At 36.0% G+C, this 21,096-nt stretch overlaps 1 protein-coding gene across 4 annotated transcripts in view; it reads left to right on the top strand.

The window, feature by feature from the left end:
* GPC1 (glypican 1) overlaps positions 1-21,096 on the top strand; it is a 261,586-nt gene that overhangs the window by 203,626 nt on the left and 36,864 nt on the right. For all 4 annotated transcript variants that reach the window (XM_088132337.1, XM_088132339.1, XM_088132336.1 and 1 more), the window contains exons 4-7: positions 13,347-13,512; positions 14,695-14,825; positions 15,960-16,079; positions 19,933-20,066. In XM_088132337.1, the coding sequence (XP_087988463.1) occupies positions 13,347-13,512; positions 14,695-14,825; positions 15,960-16,079; positions 19,933-20,066 (551 nt within the window). The remainder of the gene's footprint in view (positions 1-13,346; positions 13,513-14,694; positions 14,826-15,959; positions 16,080-19,932; positions 20,067-21,096) is intronic.

Raw genomic sequence — 21,096 nt, forward strand, 5'->3', positions numbered from 1 at the left:
ATGACAGTAATGTATACCCTAGAATTTCTGTGACGTACTTCATCAAGTGAACATTTTCCCCTGGCCTTCTAGGCATATTGACTTTTGGATAGCAATTTCTGTCCAATGATTTGCTTCCCCTTTACAGTAGTAGCCTGAATTGGTAAACAAGTGGAATGGGGCTTTTTGTTCAGATGTAATAGAATTCTATCAAAAGGCATTTCAGTACAACAAACTTCACTCTGAGATGAAACAGCATTATTCAGGCACCAGACCTATTTAAAGATAGTGTTCCAAGGTCTATGAAAAAGTTGTAAAGTTGGAGGATCATAATTAAGTGATCCTTAATCACTTAATAATTAAGTTCACCATGAAATTCAGTTTATGTTACATTTTTAATGTCTAGGAGTTCCAACAAAATAAACAAATGGTTACACTGTAATAATGTTGTACTTTATTCCATTAGGTAATGTTAATAAAGGAATGTTTCTAACATACAGTATAAGCCTTCTATAAATTTAGGTTAGCTCTCTAGATTCTTACCTTTTATTTTAAAGCCCTGTTCTGTTTGGAAAGTCACACCAGTTTCTAAGAGCAAAAGGTTGAAAGGCATACCATGACAGATTTTTCTTTTTTCAGAATACCACAAAACTTTCCTCAACATGTCTTCAGGGGACCAGGTTGGGGAAGGCTGGTATTGGCCCTTAGGCTGAAGTTAGATTGATGGTGACAGACCCATCTGTTAAAACAGATGGTGGACTTCCCCATAGCCCCTCTCCCTCCTCTCATTGCTTTATCCCCAGTGGAATTCCTCTCTGTCCTTGGCAGAGGAAACAGTGCTTGAGGCAAAAAGCGTGGGAGGATGAGCCCTGTTTTCTCCTGCTCCATCAGCATACCTCCTTCTGCCCTAAAACTTTATTTTGGAGGTAAACTTCAGAAGAAAAATAATACGTTACTCTACACTTCAGAGAAGGAATAACAATCTAATACAAATTCTAAATCATCCCCCAGTGGATTTTTTTTCTCCATTCAGGCATTCTTTCATTTTTTAATTTTTTTATTATTTTTTAATATAGGGGAGAGGGAAGATGAGCACACTAGCTCCTTCTTCCCCTCATCAATCTTGCCCTCATCCACCAAGCTCTTCATGTGATACAGAGCCCTGAAATTTCCACGTCAGCCAGCCACTTCTGAAACTCAGAACAGAGAAACTTCAGAAGACTTTTATGGGACTTCTTTTTCCAAATTGAAAAACAAATAACTATATATAAGAAGGATTTATCATGTGGAAAGAAATTTACTGATAACTGTTACAGATTTGTTCTTTGCTCTATATTTAAAGCTTTTCACATGTATATACGTATACATAATATACAGATACATAAACAGATACATATATCTATACATACATGCACTGAAAAACATTTCTGGTGGATCTATACACATACATTCCTTTCAACTTAATTGACTTGAACAGAGCAGAATGAGGAAAATAAATATCACTTTAGTATAGAGGATTATAATACATTTTCATTTTGGTGTCACACTCTCTAGATGCATTTTTTTTCTCTAGATCTGCTAGTTTTTTGTTTTTAAGGTGGGTGATAACTACATGTCAAGCAACAACTCTTGGAGCATTAGTCATTTTACAACACAGAGGGTGTAAAATTTAAAATTCTGCTGTTATGCTACATATAAACACCATGGATTGCAGCTAACCATGGTCCAAGGAACACACAAGCAATAGCCTTGTTTTTGCTACTGCTGTTCAGGTATAATAAATAAATGAATCCAGTTTTATTAAGTGATTAGTATTTATTACCACATTAATGTAATTCTCTCTCTTCCCCACATACACAACTCACAAAGACACGTCAGTGCATTTCTCAACTTAGATCATAACTACACAATAATGGCTGTTGATAGCTTTCATAAAATGTCATTGTTTATCAAGAATAAAGAATAGCAACATAGGATGTGCTTGCTGTGTTGCATTAGGCACTGAAATCCAATATGTCCCTGTATTAAAATGACTTTGTACTTTCATTTTGTTTCTTATATTCCTGTGTATATGTCAGACCAATTCCCTGACTTCACTTTTTATAGAATTTATCAAAATATGAAATCCTTTGAAATCAAGAAAAATTGCTCTGGAATAGATAAGTCTAAACTGATCCCTAATTCAGTGAATATTGTAGTCATCATTAAAAACTCTGACTTTGTGTGTCCTTGATGGATAAAAATAAGTTGTTAATGAATTTCATCTGAATGGGTTGATTATAGACTTAGCCATGCCTGAGTATAAACAACTGTAGTCACATTAATTTAAATGAGCCTACCCTATGAATAACTAAATCTGGATAATTATATTTAGCACTTAATATGTGAGCTAGTAATATGCTTTATGCTTATATATTTATCTGAGAAATTAGTAAATTCTATTTTCATATCACCTATAATTATGCTATATCTGCAGACTGCTGGGCTTCATGGCATATTTTTAAAAAATGTTTAAAATGTTTCTTGAACATAAATTATATCAAATCTAGATGGCACACAGCTCTGATTTCCTGTGAGGTAGTTATTCAAAAAGATAAATAATTCCAAGGGTTGCCTAGTTGATGTGAGTAAGTAACCTCTAATTGAATTCTCAGTCAGAATACTTTGACACAGAAATAATGAAATGGATCTGTAAAAAATGCATCATATTGCATTGGCCTTGATCTACTACTTATCTGAATGATTTATTCATTCATTCTAGGGGATAATGTGCATATTTTTTATGAACAAAGAGATTATTTATCAGGATACTTAAACAAGCCTAAACAAGTCTTTAACTTTAATCCCATCTTAATATGACCCTTGGAAAATACCTCTTTAATTTCCCTCAATTAAAGGTAAAGGCAGATCTTTAAGTGTCAGGCAGAGTATTCCTCACATCTGTTCGATGAAAAACTTGTTGGAACACATCTGAATGAAGGAGATACCCAACCAACCAAAATTTAGCTCTGTAAAATTCCTGCTGAATGAGATCAGAAAGAATAGTAATAAATCAAATTGTAAAAAGCAATAGTAATGCATTTGCTACCAATAAATAAATCCTGCCCCATGATGGGGGAGTGATAAACCTAAATGTGGTTGAAGGCCCAGTGAAATAAAACTGTCTTTCAAGATCTGAAAAGAGTGAGGGAGCTGTATGGATCTCTGGGGGTAAAGAATTCCAAAGTATGGGAAATGCCACAGAGGAGCCTTGTTGTCTTGCTCGTGGCCCTCTCAGTTCAGATAGGAGGCTGTCAGCCCTACAAGGTAGATCAGCTCAAGAAATTTTTATCTACTCATTGCCTTGATAATGGATCTTCCCTCTTTCCTCCATCAAGGTCATTCTCTACATTTAACCTCTTAACAGGCTTTCCGGAGAGATTCTCACTGGATGGGTATATTCAATTCTGGCAGGGTGGTGCGTGATGTAATCTAATGCTGTGCTACATCAAATATTATTAGGCATTTCCAGCAGCTTACTGATAACCAGGGTAGCAACTTCAGGAGAGTTGTTACTCTGCTTTGGCTGGATTGACTTGCCAGTTATCTCACTGTACACATTCAGGATCAGCTTTAATTTCTGGGTTGTCTCCAAAGGCTGCCCCAGAATGTATTATAGTAATCCAGCCACCTGGTATCCAGCCAGGTGGTATCAGAGTCCACTGGAGTTGGGCAGCCAATAAATTTTAATAAATAAATAAATAAATAAATAAATAAATAAATAAAGCATCACCAATACCTGTGTCTCCTATTCCATGTAGTATGTAACATCAGCCAAAGCTTGTATTTAACTACGGCCTCCAGGAGGACCCCCAAGTCACACACCAACTCTTTTGGGTGGATTACTACCCCATCCAAAATAACTACCAAGACCAATGTTCCTGGACATTTACTGATGTGCAGCAACTCAGTCTTGGAGGCGCTTAATTTAATTTTGCCCTAATGAGAACCTGACAACCTCTAGACACTGGTTCAAACTTTGCATGGCATCTCCAGCTTAGTCCAGAGTAGAAAGGTACAAATATGTGTCATCAGCTTAGTAATGACAGCTCACCCTAAACTGATGGATAAACTCTCCCAGTGGTTTTATATAAATGTGAAATAACATGCGGAAAAGCACGGCGATCTAAGGTATCTCATGCTACAGTAATCCATTTATTCATTTATTCATTAGAATGATCCAGCCATAGTTCAACATTCTAAATAGCATTTATTTCAACAGGAAAAATTTAGCTATATTGTCTCTCCAGTTAGAAATAGTGAGATGTCAAAATTAAATTGGTCCCATTTTGCCCCACATTATAACTGACAGATTCACTTACTGCATTTTCATCTGCTTTTCATCATTTCATCATTTTCATTTGGGAAAAGCTGAAACTGCTGTTGCAGCAGAGTATGTTTTGTAAATGAAACTGAAATATTAGTCTGTCACCTAAGCCTTTTGACTATTCCTCCAGAATGTTCCTATAACAAAGAATGGGAGCCATAGATTTAGTATCATCCTGTCCTCTTTTTGCATGCAGTCACTGAACACATAGTAGAGCCCAACATCTAAAAGGACTTTTAGCATATTAATCCTTAAACAAAATACTGTGTATTTATATTTGCTGACACTATCATAATGATATCCTACTTTATTTTATTCTTATTTCTTACTTGAAAAATATAAAAAGGCAAGATTAAAGGGTATACCTGAGTATAAGAAATCCCAGCTGAGCTAAGTTGACAGACAGAAATCAAATCAAATCTTTATTACAGTCATAGACCAGCATAGGACAGACACATGAATTTATAAATACTGAGTCTTAGAAATACTGAGATCTAATGGCTTAAGCTGTGATATTTTCATAGCAGTCATTCTCAGTAGTGAACCTTTGACTAGCAAATGGCACTGCAGCATTTTTAAGAGCTTAGGGCAAAGAAACAAACAAATATTCTTCCTAGCATTTTTCCCGCAGGTGCAGGGGTCCATTTTGTTCAGATCAACTGAATGTTGATCCATTGGTTGCAACAGGAATTGACTAACCAGTTTGTTGCCTGAGCCTGATGTTGTGGGCTGAGAGAGAGTGACTGGCTCAAAATCACCCAGCTGGCTTTCATGCCTAAGGCAGGATTAGAACTCCTGTTTCTAGCCTGGACCCTTAACCACTAGACCAAACTGGCTCTGTGTAACTGGCAACTATATCTGGGCTGAAAAAGCCAGACAACCACCATGTGGCAGCAAAGAGAGACAGAAAATTAAATGTTTGCTGCCATCTAGTAGTGACATGGATTTTTGCAGCCAAATATAGTAGTCTTACTCTTAGTGATAAGGACTGCTTCAAACTGGATTGATTTATTGACTATGTGCCATTAAGTCAGTGTTAACTCTTAGGAATGGCAAATAGACCATTTCCAGGGTGATCTGGCCCTTCAGGTGTTTCAGCAGTGCAGCCATCGCTCTAATCAGGTCTATCCACCTTGCTGCTGGTTATCATAATCTTCTCTTTCCTTTTACTTTTCCCAACATTATAGACTTCTTAAGGGAACTAGATCTAATAATGTGTCCAATAGATGACAATCAGAGTCTGATTATTTGTGCCTCTAGATTGATCTGTTCCATTTGCTTGTTTTCATAATATTCTCAGGAGTCTTCCAACATCAAAGTTTGAAAGTGTCAATACTTTTTCTATCCTGCTTCTTCAGTGTCTAACTTTTGCTTCCATAGAATGTCACTGAGAAAACAATTGCCTGCACAATTCTGATATTACACTGTGCTCCTTGATTTTTGTCGTAGAACTCACAGATCATTTGCATTTTCAGTTATCTAGTAGTGTCATCAGCATAGTGGAGGTTATTGAAGTTTCTTTCTCCAATTTCAAAGCTATGCTTATCTTCTTCCAATCCAGCCTCCTTCATGATATATTCAGCATATTGATTGAATAAATAAGGAAAGATTATGCAGCCTTATCTCACTTCATTGTCAACCTGGAGTCAATCTGTTTTGCCATATTCCATCTAGAATGGGGCTTCCTGTTTGAATAGGTTTTTCATGACAACAATGAGAAGTTCCGGGATTTCTGTTTTTCTAAGCACATTTCACAGTGTGACATGGTTGACACAATCAAGGCCTTTCTATAATCAATGAACTACATATTGATTTCTTTTTGGTATTCTTTGGCTTTCTCAGTTATCCAGCATACATCAACAACGTCTCTTATTACTCTGTTTTTTTCTAAAACCAGCTTGAGCATCTGGCATCTGCCTTTCCATGTAGGGCTTTAATTTGTATTGGGTGATCCTAAGTATTATTTTACTAGCATGTGAAATTAAGGATATTGTGTGATGGTTTGCACCCTGTTAAATCTCCTGACTTTGGTATTGATATGTAAATTGTCCTCTTCCAATCTGTTGGCTGTTATGTCATTGTCCAGATTTGCTTAGTTAGAACCTTTACAGATTCTGAAGATATTCAGTGAGTTCCTGTTGCTTTTCAAGTTGGTAATGATTGGAATGCTAATCTAACTTAATCTTCTAGTACAATATGTTCCTGTAAATACAGAAGATCTTCTAATGTATCTTGGATGTTGTCATCTCTTTTGTAAAGAATTTCAGTAGATTCCTTGTATTGTTGATCTTCTTTGAATTAGTTTGTATCTGTCCATCCTTTAGCATGCTAATTTGAAGTTGGAATCTCCTTTGATGTTCAAAGATCTTTAGGAAGGCTTTCCTTGTTTATCCATGTCTGTTTCCATCACTGGTGTCTTTACAGATGTCATTCTAATACTGCTTCTTGTCTCTTCTAGTGGCTCTCTTAAATTCTTTAAGTTCTTTTCTGAAATCTTTGTCTTTCTTGGCTTTGGCTTCTTTTCTTGATAGTTTCTATCATCTGTTCTGACTTCCAGTTTGCTTTCTTCTGTTTCTTGATCTTTGGCAGTCTCTTTTCTATTCATTCTTAACAACTTCTTTGATTTCATTCCATAGTTCTGATTCCTTACCAGTGAAGTTCAGGACTTCAAAGCAATTCCAGATGATCTCCTTGAAAATGGCCAGCATTTGTTCAAGATCATATTGTGGAAATTGGATGGCTTTATTCTTCTGCTTTAGTTTGACTTGGAACTTGCACATGATCTGTTCCACAATCGGTTCTTAGGCACTTATTTGTTATTATAACTGAACTCTTCCAACTCCTTGTACCAGTACAAAGTCAATTTGATTTCTGTGGGCTCTGTCTGGTAATGTCCACATATATAGATGTCATTTGGATTACTTGAAGTGTATATTAGCAGTGAATAAATCAATGGATTGGCCAAAACAGATAACTCATTCTTCTGCTTCATTTCTAATACCTTGGTCAACTATATTTTCCTTCTTACTATTTCCAATCTTGGCATTCCAAGCTCTGATCACAAGCAGCACATCTTACTTACAAGCTGTATAGATTTCAGATTGAATTTGACCATAAAACCCATCCACCTCCTCTTCTTATGCATCAGTAATTGGAGCATAAACCCTTATAATAACAGGTTGTCTGCAAAATATAATTGATATTATTTAGTGATTGACTGTACTGTTGTAGCTCTATCCTTCCTGACTATAAAATCAGTGCAATCCCTGCTTTGTTTTTCCCATCTTGAGTAATAAACAGTATGATCTTCTGTCTGAAAGTGTCCAACTGCAGTCCATTTCAATTCACTCATGCCTAAGATGTCAAAGTGTATTCAATTCATTTCATCTTTCACTATGGTGAACTTTCCCATCTTCATACTTCTTACATTTCATGTTCAAACTGTAATTCTATATTTGCAGCTTCAGATTTTCTTTCCCTGCATAGCAACACCAGCAATGAGATGTTCAGAAGGCTTTAATGTAGTTGCATCATAAGCTGCATTATTATTCCGAAAGATACTTGGCAGATGGAATGACTTCACCCCTTGGGTGTTCTTGCTTGAGAGTATATACTCTTAACATGCATTCCCTGCATTCTTCACTCATCACTCCCAGGAACACACATACCCCACAGTGAGGCAACCTACCAGGAATTGGGTGGGCAACAGATTGGAGGAATGTTAAAATACTTCATTTCACTTTCCTTTTCTTGCCACATACTTCAGCTTGGCAACATTTTTAATGATACCAGCTGAAAAGTATTCTCAGTATCAGCATATCTTCTGAAGCCAAGGTTGTGAAGCAAAAATTTGTTCTGTGTTGATAAATGAAATACCATCATTGTGAGGATGTGTAGATGTGATGTGTTATAGTACAGATCAAGTGAGAACTGGTTGTATTCCTACTATGGCAACCATATGGACATTTGAGAATTCTATTTGGATGGGGTCTCATCCTATTTCTGCTGATCCCAGCAGAAAATAAAGTCATAGTCATTATCTGGGCTGTTTCCTTGGTTATATCTGAGTATGACAGTATACTGAAAGAGAGACAGTCAGGACTAGATTTCACTGGTTTAATTGTATAGTTGTCACTTGGGTACCATTTGCTAAAGAGAGGTCTGGAGAAGTGGGGTCATTTCCTGTCTATATATTAGAACTAAGGACATGCTCATTTGCCTGTCGATTCAAATCAAACATCATTAAGGAGTATACTAGTGCAGGCATTTTTGATTATCATTAATATAATTAAGGTACTCTGTTGCTGTTTCTTGTTCTTTTACAGTATGGTGAATTGCAGTCCCAGGAGTTTCCTTGTTTAGTGGGTAACCCTCAGGAATCCTGTTTATCCTTTATACACACTTCTGTTGGGTAACGTGATCCACAGTCTCATTGTTACACTAATGATATGTCTATTGGTCTTTTGTGGTCTTTGATGTCAATACGGGGTGACTCATGATAGAGTGTTTTATTAACATTTCCTTTTGGATCCCCTTTCATTGCCTTAAGTAGAACGTGAATCAGTAGGTGGAGATTTTTGAGTTTGTTGTGTTTGTTGTGTTTCAGCCTGGTCATCCTTTCCACCCTTCATTGTGTCTTCCCACTATTTGTCTCCAGGGCTCCCAGATTGTCCCAGTTTCCTCCATGTGAAACCTCAGATCTTGATTGGGGATCACTAGTTCTCATTTGATGAATGTTTGTAGAAACAGAGGGTTCTGAAAGGGGAGTCTGTGGCTTTATTAATATATGTTTGGTAGTTTCATGCCTAAATTACTGCAATAGTCCTAATTCCTATTTCTGGCCCCCAGTCTTAGTTAGAACACTGCTGTTTGGGCTGCTTTGGACCCTCCATGCTATTCTCAAGTCTCATTACAACACAGGAGTCTTCACTGGTTTCCTGTTTGAGGCAGTCCAGTTTAAACTACTGTACTGGTACTTGTGTTTAGAGTTCTCCAGTTACGCACACATACATTCAGCCTAGTATCTGTCTATCCTTATTTCTCCATACAATCCTGTTCACTGCTTATATTCTTCTATGCAAGAGTTTCCTTCCATTCCTCATTCCAGGGTTATAGCTTCTGGATTCCAGGATTTGGGGGACTTAGCCTTGCAACCCTAGAATAAGCTGTCTTTCTCCTTTCTTTCATATGAATGAAAAATCGATGGCATTAGAAAGGGATTAGTGTAGGGGCTGATTTTCTCATCCTACTCTCATTAATCTTAGTAGTTCCTGGAGTAATACCTGATTTATTTTAACTATGGGTACATACGTGTTTGGTCATATCACAAGGCTTTGTTTTAGATACAAATGGATGTTTCATTTGATTTGTCTTTGTTAACCTTTGTTTACTGGTTTACTGCTAAGTCATGAGCTACTTTTACTGAATATGACATTTTAATCATTTGTGTTTCTGATTTGTACCATGGCTTGGTAAAGGTGCATAATGAAATTATTCGTAGTAGTTGTATACCATGTTTTGGTGTTGGCTAGCAAACCAGATTCAGAAACTGAGATTTGAAAGTGAAGTTGAAAACTATGTTTTCTATTGACTAAGTTTTAATTTGACATTTAATTTGGTCACCAGTATTTTTCCATTATATCTATAACATGACAAGTAACAATTTACTACATTTCTGATGTATATTATGATGGAAATGGGACTGGTTCTAAATGCTAAGAGGAAAGAAGACAAAAATAGATGAGAAAAAAGTGCATTATCTGTTGTATTTTTGGAAGCTCAAACATGATTTGAGTTCTAAATTACAGTAAGTACTAACTGTGGTTTATTACAATAACTGAATTGAGACCCATAGTGATGAAAATGGGGTTAACCTGTCAAATGCTGACTTTATTGTCTGATTTGAGATTCATGGAAATTTTAGTAAATTTATTTTCAAAACATATTTATTTATGCATACATAATGTGTGTGTGTGTGTATGTGTGTGTAAATTTATTTCCACAGTTATGCCAATAGGGTTTTTTAAATCCTCTAGAAATTTTGATATTGAATATTCAGTGAATATTTGATGTTTGATTTCCAGCAGTGTTTGATATGGTGAACCACTGTGAATCTCCTCAGACTCTGCATTTCTTGAGTGAATAAATAAATAAATATTGGTTTTATTATTTCGTATTTGGTTCTGATATTTGACAGTCCTTTAGGTATCTTATTAGTATTTTAGAGCTATTACTGGCATCTGCAATATCATTTGTATGCTTGTTTATTTATTGGCTTGGTTTTTTATAACTGGCAAAATGTTTTTTTTTTTAATAAAATTTTTTATTCTTTACAACAAACACAGAACATACATAAACAAACAAAAACATACAAAAGCATAAAAAAAAAACATCTTCCATTTTATACCGTGTGTCAACCAGTTACCAACTCGTTGGTGCCCCTTTCATAATCTTAAATTCTCATATCATCTATTCAAAATATACTTGTATACTTATCAATTAACAATTATTAATCATTCATAGCTAGTCTATAGAATCATTTATTACAAAAAATTTTAACTTTCAATAGGATTAGTAGTACATTTTTATCCATCGATTATATGTGTATATATATAATAATTAATATCAAATTTCTATTATAAAATTTCCTAATCCATTACATTACTATATTTTCTCATCCAATCATTAAAAAACAAATCCCGTGTCATATAAAGTTACTTATCTTCTTACTCTAATTTCAAATATCAATTTAACTCATCTCTGCACATTCCATAATTTTCAATAACTTCCTCCTGCATAGGTACTTTTTCATTCTTCCAATTCTTAAAAGTTACAGTTCTAACCACTATCAAAACATACTTAATTCTTCACTACATGTTTCAACAAAAATGTCTCTAGTTTAAAATCTATATGTTACTATATCCAACCATGTATGAATTTTAGTCTAATCTCTTAAAACATTTACAATCAAATACAATTCTTTACTATATATCTCAGTTTTATACCTTATTGCAACGCTTGCATAATTTTAAGTTCACCCTTTTCATTCAATATCCCAAAACATCTAGCTGTTTATTCCTTTTTCTATATTATTGGATAAGAGAAAGCAATAATAAATGTCCTTTCAAACATTCTGCTTATTGAAGCTTCTGTCAGTTCCATCATTGCTGTATTCCCCTCGTTTTTTCTTTAGGCATCTGGAGTAGTTTCTTTCAATATTGTTTTACTTCTTCTTTTTATGCATTCTCTTAGTACGATTCTCCATTATAATCTTGTATAATCTTTTTCTCACCCTCAGTACCAAGAACAAGTCTGTCCCTCTTCATTTATCAGTTGATTAACCCTTTTAATTCTCAGTTTATAAGCCTCAAAATAATTCTGTTTAATGTTTCTGATTTCTTGTGCTATTTCTTCCTTTTCCATTGATCCCGTTTTATGTTTAATTAAGTCCATTTTAGCTTTAATATCTTTTTTTTCTTTTTTTTTGCGGGAATTTCTGCAGCTCTTCTTCCAGTTTTTTATAGTCATCCTCGATAGTTTAAAAATCTTTTTCTGCATTGTGTTTCTCGTATAGTCTATTATCTTGTATAAACCTTCATTAAGTCAAAGGATTCTTTATCTTTGTTCTTGCCAAGAGAAAGAAGAAAAAAAAAAGCAAAAGAAAAAAAAAGAAGAGGAGGGGAAAGGCTAGGTCTCTTTAAAAATCCAGCTGGGGGAGGGATAGAGAGCAAAGCAGAGCTTCTAGCAGAAAGAAAAGCTACTGCCACTAATCAAGGCTCTTGTGACTAACTCAAACTTTCCATCTTGAATTATTTTCAAAGTCGCTTTCAACTCCGCTTTCTTGTTTATAGTTATTCGGATGGCACCTGTATAAACATGCACATCCCACTATCTTTTTAGAAAGCCCAGGGTCCTTGAGCGTACGTCACAATGAAAAAAAAGGCACTATATCGAGCCTCTAGATGGCAGTGCAACTTTCTTTCATTTACTTTCTCTTAACTCCACTTTCCCCATTTCGAAATCAAAAAATATAAGTTTCTTATAGCAATAGAAAAATCTTAGTCAAAAAAGAAGCTTAAGATAAAAAATTATTAAGTATTGAAAAGAAAAAGCCAGTCCAATTAAGAATATTTTTTTTAAAAAGAAAAACATCTTGCCAATTCCACTAAAAAGGGAAAGTTAGAAAAAAAAGATTTTTTTCCCCCTTTTTTTTATAAGGCTCAATCTCGCCGCTTAATCCACTTTTCTTCACTTTTAAAAATCTCTTTAAGTTACTTAAGGTGTTCTCTAAGAATAGTTGAATAGTAAAGGTCCATCTCACCCGGTTGACACCCCTCTCTTTCTTCTTCCTTTGGAGCTGTCCCGGCTTTCGCAGTCATTAAATGGCTGCCTCTCCTCCGCCGGCTTCAAGAGCTTCTCCTGGGATCAATCTGGGACTTGCGGCGTCCCTGAGATCCACAGGACGCGCCCTTTGCGATCGCCATCTCTATGGGACGGCTTAGGTCCATCGGGACCGTCCGGGGGGGGAGATATCGGCTGCGATCCTGGGAGCCCAGGATCGCCCGCCGTATCGCCGCGACGCCAGCTCCGCCCTCTCCACTGGCAAAATGTTAAAGAAATGAGTGTAGAGTAACTAACAAGTTTTAATAATTCAGACCTGAATATATTTTAAATGTCCATGTCATGTATTTGTCAATATCCACATTTCAGAATTCAAAATTTTCATGGATGTTGAAACATTTCATTCTAGTCACCTCTGAAAAGTAGACCTATTTTGAAACTAAGTGGGGCTGTGCCCAAGGATTTCAGATAAAAAATAAACTAATTAGTTTTCTACTTAATGGACTCAGTTTTAGAATTATATAGATTTTCTCTACACATGCACAAAAATACTTTTCTCTTCTGAATACTATGTTGTGTTTTATTTTATGTTATATGTTGTGTATTATAATTTGTTGCATTATGCCCTTAAGAAATAATTGTTTGTTTGTTTGTTTTTAAGGTCCCACTAAGCCAGTATTGCAATCGGGCTATTATGAAGTTGATGTACTGCGCACATTGCCGGGGCATGTCAAACGTTAAGCCATGTAACAGTTATTGCCGCAATGTCTTGAAGGGCTGCCTGGGCAATCATGCTGACCTGGACACTGAATGGAAGAACATGATTGGTAAGAGCTACAGATGTTTCCATGTAAAAAATTCTCTCATTGAGCTTTTTTTTAGAGCTCATGTTTCCCCTTTTAATCAAGAGATTCAAGTTTGGAGATCAATTGATAAATGCATTAGAGGAATATTTTAGAAACCTTCAAAGCACCACTTCTTCCCTTAGACCAGCCTTACCCAATATAATTCTTCAGATGTCTTGGAATTCCATTGTTTCCATAATGGATTATGAGTGTTTGAAATTTAGCACATCTGGAAGACACCAGGGTATGGAAGCTTCAAGTATACACCAGTATCATGGACTGGATGATTTTAAGCAGTTAAAAAATTAATAATGGCTTTAGAAAAAACAGTTTTTAACACTGAGTAAAAAGTTCAGTCTCCCTGAAGTTGAACTCTACTTCTAGTAACTACATGGGCACATTCATGTAGAAAAAGTTTTAAAATGGAAAAACACTTCTCAAGTATAATTATAAAATTTTGTTTTGTATGCTGCTAATTAAATATTCTTAGATTTATTATGTCACTCTATCCTTATGACTTTTCTTCTGAAGGGGACAATATTTAACTCCTTTTTGTCAAGACATAAATTGATCGATTGATTATATGCCATCAAGACGGTATTAACTCTTAGCGACCACATAGATAGATTTTCTCCATGATGATCTGTCCCTAACTTGGTCCTTCAGGTCTTCCAACAGTGCACCCATTGCTATTTTAATTGATGCCACCCACCAGTACAGACTTCTCTGGAAAACTAGGTCTTTGTGTAATGTGTCCAAAGTAGGATAATTTGAGCCTGGTGATTTGTGCATCAAGTGAGAACTGGGTTGGTTTGTTTGATGAACCATTTGTTTGTTTGTTTGGCTGTCTACAGTATTCTCAGGAGTCTTCTCCAATACCAGAGTTCAAAAGCTTCAATATTCTTCCAATCCTGCTTCTTTAAAGTCCAACTTTTGCTTCTATAGAATATCACAGGAAATGCCACTGTTTGCACTAGTCTGATCTTTGTAATTGTAGACACATCATGGCATCTGAATATCTAGGATATAAATGAATATATAAAATATCTTATTGAGATATCCTGTACTTTCAATATTAGTTTCTAATAATTATAAAGAAACCATCTCAAATGGTTTGCATGATATGCTTCTTAGCCAGTATCTGTTTATTCTTTTCCCCAATAGATTCATTACTCTTGGTGGCTGACCGTTTTGATGGACCATCTAATGTAGATATTGTAATTGGTACAATTCATGCTAGGATTGCGGAAGCCATTTCAAACATGCAAGAAAACAAAGAATCTATAACAGCCAAGGTAAGAGCTAGATTGTGAGGTTCAGAATATAAATTTACCTCTTATCTATAATTATTTAATTGCCTATATTTTTCTTATTTTTTCCCCCTGGAACTTGAAGTGGTATTCGTGGTATTTCTTGTAAACTATCACCCAAGCATCCCAAGTGCCTCTGAATCATACCCTGGGTATTTTTAGCCAGTGACATTCAAGGACAAGTTACCATGAGAGGATTCCATTGTTTCTACTAATAAAAAATAGACGTGTTATGGCTGCCATTCTTCAGTGCTCAACAGGTGGAAATGCCACTTTTACTGTCATATGAGAAGTATTAAACCCCAGACCTGTCACCTTTAATTTGTATGTGTTGGCTGGAATGTGTCTCCTTTCCAACACAGGAGCTGAGCCCACTTCTCCTGAGACATTCATCAGTCTCTTCCTCATCACCTTTGGTTTCTGAACATTTTTCATAGCTGTGTTTCTGAGCAGAATGTGATATTTTAGTCCAGCATAAAAGGAACTTGCTCCATCACAAGTCCAAAAACTGCCGTTCCCCATCCAATTGACCCTGATGTGAACAACAGCATAATCTGAGTTCCTGGAGCCCAGCTATTATTCCTGTGGGTTGAAAGAACTCTAACAGCTGCTGAAGGAAAGTGCAACAGGAACTGACTAGCAAGTAAATAAGTCACCAATAGGCTGGCAGAAGGAAAAAAAGAGGACATAGTAGTGCTACATAAAATACAGTGATAATATAATCTAGTATAAAGCCATCAGTTCAGAGAGTGAGCAAGGCCTCGAAATCCATTATCATCAGAGTGTTAAGCAAATCAGCAAAAGAAAGCTCTAGGCTGGGTTTTTTTAATCATGCTAATTATTAGCCATATATGAAATCCCATACTGATACTAGTTTCTGAGAGCTTAAAGAAGTTAGAAAAACAGAGCTAGTTCTGCCACACATTTTTAAATCATCCTTCTGAAACAAACAAAACAAAAACATAACATTTTTCTGGTCTGAAATAGGTTGGAAATCAGAATGTCCTCATATTTGAAATGAATTGTAAGTAAATATAATATTGATGAAGTAAGCGTTGTGCAGATGTGATTTAATAGAAATTTCTTTTTTTGAGATGTGGTTTTCTTTGTTTTTCCCAGATTTTTCAAGGTTGTGGAAATCCCAAACTCAATACAAAAGCTGCCAATGTTGAAGATAAGAAGAGGCGGGGAAAATATGTCAATGAAGATAAACCTTCCGGGCTTAGTTCAGAGAAATTTGTGAGTGCAAACAAAGTGTTCACTTGATAGATTCTGCACTAGAACTGCTTGTGTAGTCTGTTGATCAAAATGCTCACTGGGTCTTGAGAGTATATTCATTATGTCACGGAATACATCTAAGTACAGTATAGTTTCAGTGTGGGGTCTTATTACATTGGAAGAATACACATCAGTAATTAGTACAAATGAAAATCAGCACCCTTTTAGCCAATCACCAAAATATACTTTTTAGACAAACTATATCCTTAACATCCCCTCTTACCCATATAAGGAGTTGTTTTTCACTTACTTAGGCTCTCAGCAAGTAAAAATGTTTCTGTCTCAACTAGTAATAATAGGCAACTCAGACACATAGAGGACATACTTTACAATAACAATGAATTACACTATTTTATCGTATATTTTAGAGATGTGCAAAACTGTTCATGTACAAAGTGTCTTTTTTTTTTTTTAATTGGTTCATGCCCTAGTAAAAATATGCATGTTTGGCCTCCATATGGAACAAATGGTGCTGTTTTGTTCTGGATATGGACCAAAATAATTGATCTGGGCAAAAGTGTTCAAACAGGGAGTGGGAGAGTCCTTGGCAATAGTAGTGGCTGACTGAAAGCAGGGCAGGGAGGGAAATGAATATAGCACATTGGGACATCAGCAGTCAAAGCTGAAGGAGGGCAGGGAAGGACAGGACAGGACAGGCACTGGGAATACCTGGATTAGTCAAGTTAGTGGGATATTCAGCACTGAGTCACTGGTAGCTGAGGTAGGGAAAGAAAGGAAGAGAAGATGCTGGAAGATTTGGGGCAGAAGAAACAAGGGGATATGATGTAGTGGAATATTGGTAGCAGCAAAGGGGAGGAAAAGCCATTGAGAACAGGCATACACGTCATGCAAAGGAGGCAGTAGTAGTACCATGTATCTGTGGTTCTAAAGGAAAGGAGAGAGGGATACCAGCCTTGCCCTACTCACTGTGTAAAATCATTCTGGGGGTTCAGCTAAACCACAGCCAATCTGGAACAGTTTGATAGAACATAATACGTTTGCAAAATGCATACAGTTAGCTGATGGGTTGAGTCTCTCCAGATCTTGTCCAACATCTAAATACGACTAGCATTGGCAGCAAAATTCCCCAGTATTATTAACATAAGACTCAAACCAGGTGAATGTGATCTGCACTACTTTGTATCTTCCTCTGAAAGATATTTAAATAGAATTATATTGCTCTCAGTTGAAAATTATTGCTTCAGTGTGCAATGAAAGTGCCTGAACTGTAAATATTTTTACTGTGGAGTAGCCAGTTTATTTTCTTTAGTACTCTCTTGAAACATAACCTTTCTCCTCCTTTTGTTTTGGGGTGTCTTTCAATAGCATCAAATTCCATTTCCATCACTAGCCTTTATTCAAGCCTAAAGAATTCTCACATCAGTCACATTCTTCAAAAGAAACAACCACACAACTTTTATTTACTTATTTGCTTTATTTAACTATCACATGTATTATTCCCTTTTCATTATAATTGCACGAATCCAAACAGAAGTGTAAACTAGGCTTAAAATCATAAAAATATGAAGTCTTCATCAAATATAAAAAGTGCTATCTGAGAATCTTGTCCCTGAAAGCTGGCGTCATTAAAGATTTCTTGGTCTGTATTTAACACACGTTTCTGAGTCTATAATTTCTTGTTTTCCCACCTATTCTCTTTAAGTATCCTATTCCCTTTCTCAGTAATCTGTTTCAGAGCAAAAACTGAGCAAGATCTGCACATGCCCTCCGTGGCATAAAGCCATAATGGTTTTCCTAAATTTTGCTCCATGTCATCTCGTACCCTTTCAGTCCCAATTCTTGCAAACATCTTCCCTGCTGCACTTATACTAATCTTCCTGAAGCCTTTGCCTTTGCCCTTGCCCTTGTGACTTTTACCTTTGTAGAGGGGAAGAAAACAGGCATTCTTTCAAGTCTCAGTCAGATATGCAATCTTCACACATTTAAAAAAGTCATACAAACACATCCATAAGCAGACCACATCTGCTTATACCATTTATATCTGCACCCTGCCATTTTTCCACTTTCTTACAGCATTTATACCTTTTCATCCATTTTTTTCTTTGATACTAACAGTTATTCCCATATAAATCTCAAAAATACTCCTTCCAGTGTTCCTTCAGTTCAGTTTCATCCCAAATCATCTCATCACTTTTATTTTTAATTTCATTCACTCTGCTGGAGGCCCCTTGTTTAGCCCTCTTCGTTTGCTTCCAAAACATTTTTTCTAGCGGTATTGCTCTGCATTTTCTCTCCCTCTTTTAATTTTAACCATTCCTTGCTCTTTTTGGCTACATTGTTTGCAACTTTTTCTTTTTTATACACCTTATATCCTTTTTTTTTTTTTTTTTTTGCAGAAGTCCTTTTCTTGTGTACAATTTTTCCCATTCACAGCCTATTCCACTTTACCATTTCATCAAGCGTCTTTTTTCATACTTTCCATCTGCATAACTAATAGAGTCCTGCGGCACACTATGACATTATTTTCACTCTGTTCCAAGCAGCTTCCTCTCTCCTTGTGCCTGTTTTCTGTTCATTTTCTTGGAACACTAATCTGTCTTTTAATACTTTTTCCTACAGGACTCATAGTTTCTCTTCTTGCAATCATTCTACTTCAGCTCTTGTTTCTTTCATTTTTTCCTTGTATTTTCATGGCCATTTTTTTCCTAGTTCCACTCCTAACTTTACCAAAAATGGCCTGTCCATTCAGAACCTCTTATCAACCTTGTATCCTTCACTAATTGATTTGTAAATTATCAAATCAATCATGCATTTAGGTTTATATTCAGTCCTTTGCCCTTTGTATGTGTAAATAGACTTCTGCTTTGAAACAGCCTTTTTTTTCCAAGCCCCAAACAATAACCATTCTCATTCATTTTAAGTCTCTGAATGATTCAGTCAGTTCTTTGGCACTTTCTTGTCTCATTCCCACCCTTCCATTCATTAACGTAACAGAATAAAAACAAATTTCCTCCAGGGTCAATTTATTCAGAATGCTGCACTATTTTTCCCCAAACTCATTTCTGGTTCACAACTGCCATTCACCTATGGATTCCTGCTTTCATATGCACCCATATTAGCCTAGGTGAAATGTATTTTATCATCTTAATGCATAATTAAACCTACACTTTCAGTTCCTGGCATGAATTCATCAATGCCACTCCACAAGATCAGACCACCTTTATTCAGATCTATTACATCCTTGCCCTTTCTCTTAGTTTCACAGTTACACAATGTAGCCTTTTTTTCATTTCATTTGTTAATGTATGCCCTTTCCCATTTACTCCTCCTCCATGTCACAATCTATATGCCATTGTTATCATTAGATTGCCCGACAGATATTGACCTCTGACACCCATCATGGCTTTGGACAATCAAGGCTTTCACATAATACTTTTTAATAAAATAGAGGAGGTATAGACTGGCTTACTAGCCTTGGTTGTATCCATGCCGTGTGTAGCATTCTCAGATAATGGTAAGGACAGTATTGATCAGTTTGGGACAGTATGCCACAAATACAACCAAAAACCAATTTTATCTCAAGCATGCCCATACCATTTTATACAAGCTAGCATTTCTAAGCTGGAGATTTCCTTGTAAGCCAACTTGCTATGTAATGACACTCAGGATATGGTAAAATACCATATCTTTAACTGTTGTTATATACTCAAACAGATAACAGTTCAGGGACAGTTACAGCAGCCTTGCATTGTTTTTACTCACATCACAATATTTGAATGCTCTGGCATTTAAAATGTAAAGCTGTTTGTGTTAAAATGACTTCTTCAGTCTTAATTATTCTTCATGCTGACAGGTTTCAGATGCCAAAGGGAAGCTGAGGGAAGTAAGGGACTTCTGGGCTCTCCTCCCAACAACACTTTGTAATGAAAAAATATCCCCTGGTTCTGTGAATGAGGACAGGTGCTGGAATGGAATGACCAAAGGCAGGTAAGTCTAATCAGTTGTGAAATAATAAAGCCCATTTAAGTGTATGAAATAGTTTAAAACATTTATATCTCATCTATGCTTCAAAACATTTTAGGCAATGCATAACAAAGAAATATTTGAAATTTTCCTTTGTAATAAGTATATTGATACACAACAATCAAAACTTTTTAATTTTTTTCCTCTTTTTTTTAAAGAACACATTAAAACAACATATAAAATTTCTAAATGGAGGCCTCCCTTGAAAATATTTGCCAACTTTTGGGAATGTGTTAATGGAAAAAATGAGATGGGCCACCTTTGCACATGACTTATAGGGTGTGACACAGTCCCCAGAAAGTATCAGCTTCTCCTTAGTGCCAACCAAACAGACCTTGGAGATTGTTGGGACATATAAGAGAGCCATCAAAAAGAACTTCCGTATGTAGGCAAGTTGATATAGAGAAGGAACTCCTCAAATAACCAGGTCAAAAACCATTCAGTGCTTTAGGGATCATCAGAAGCAATTGTACCAAGCAACACTGGGAAACTCCTACTCTCATCTGACACTTTTATGAAGTTTTAGAGCTTGGAAAAGTGAATTTCTATTTCAGAGGTTGGTAGGAGGGAAATCAGATGAGACAGGCAATGTCATAATTCATTGAGATCTCATCTTTTTCTTTATTTAGACAAGACCCATGCAAGCAGATAAAGAAGCTCAAAAGAGAAGAGTGGATTTGGACTAATTTAAAAAGTCTGAGGCAGCTGACCACAAAAATCACTGATATTTTATTTCCATTTCCCTAAGTCATTGTAACTGCCTTTGAGAGCCATCTGGGAAGGCTGCTTTCTTCTAAACCAAGGTTTCTCAACCTTGACAATTTTAAGATGTGTTGACTTCAACACTCAGAATTCCCCAGTCAGCATGGAGAGTTGAAGTCCACACATCTTAACGTTCCCAAGGTTGAGAAACACTGATTAAACACTAGAATAAATTTGGCAGTTATCAGAAGAGGAAGCCCAGTAACACAACTGTCAGCTTCTCCAGGCAGTG

Source organism: Python bivittatus, unplaced genomic scaffold (assembly GCF_059951505.1).
Source record: "Python bivittatus isolate LINGU-HERP-01145 unplaced genomic scaffold, Pbiv_v1 ctg000980_np1212, whole genome shotgun sequence".
NCBI classification, from domain to species: Eukaryota; Metazoa; Chordata; class Lepidosauria; order Squamata; family Pythonidae; genus Python; species Python bivittatus.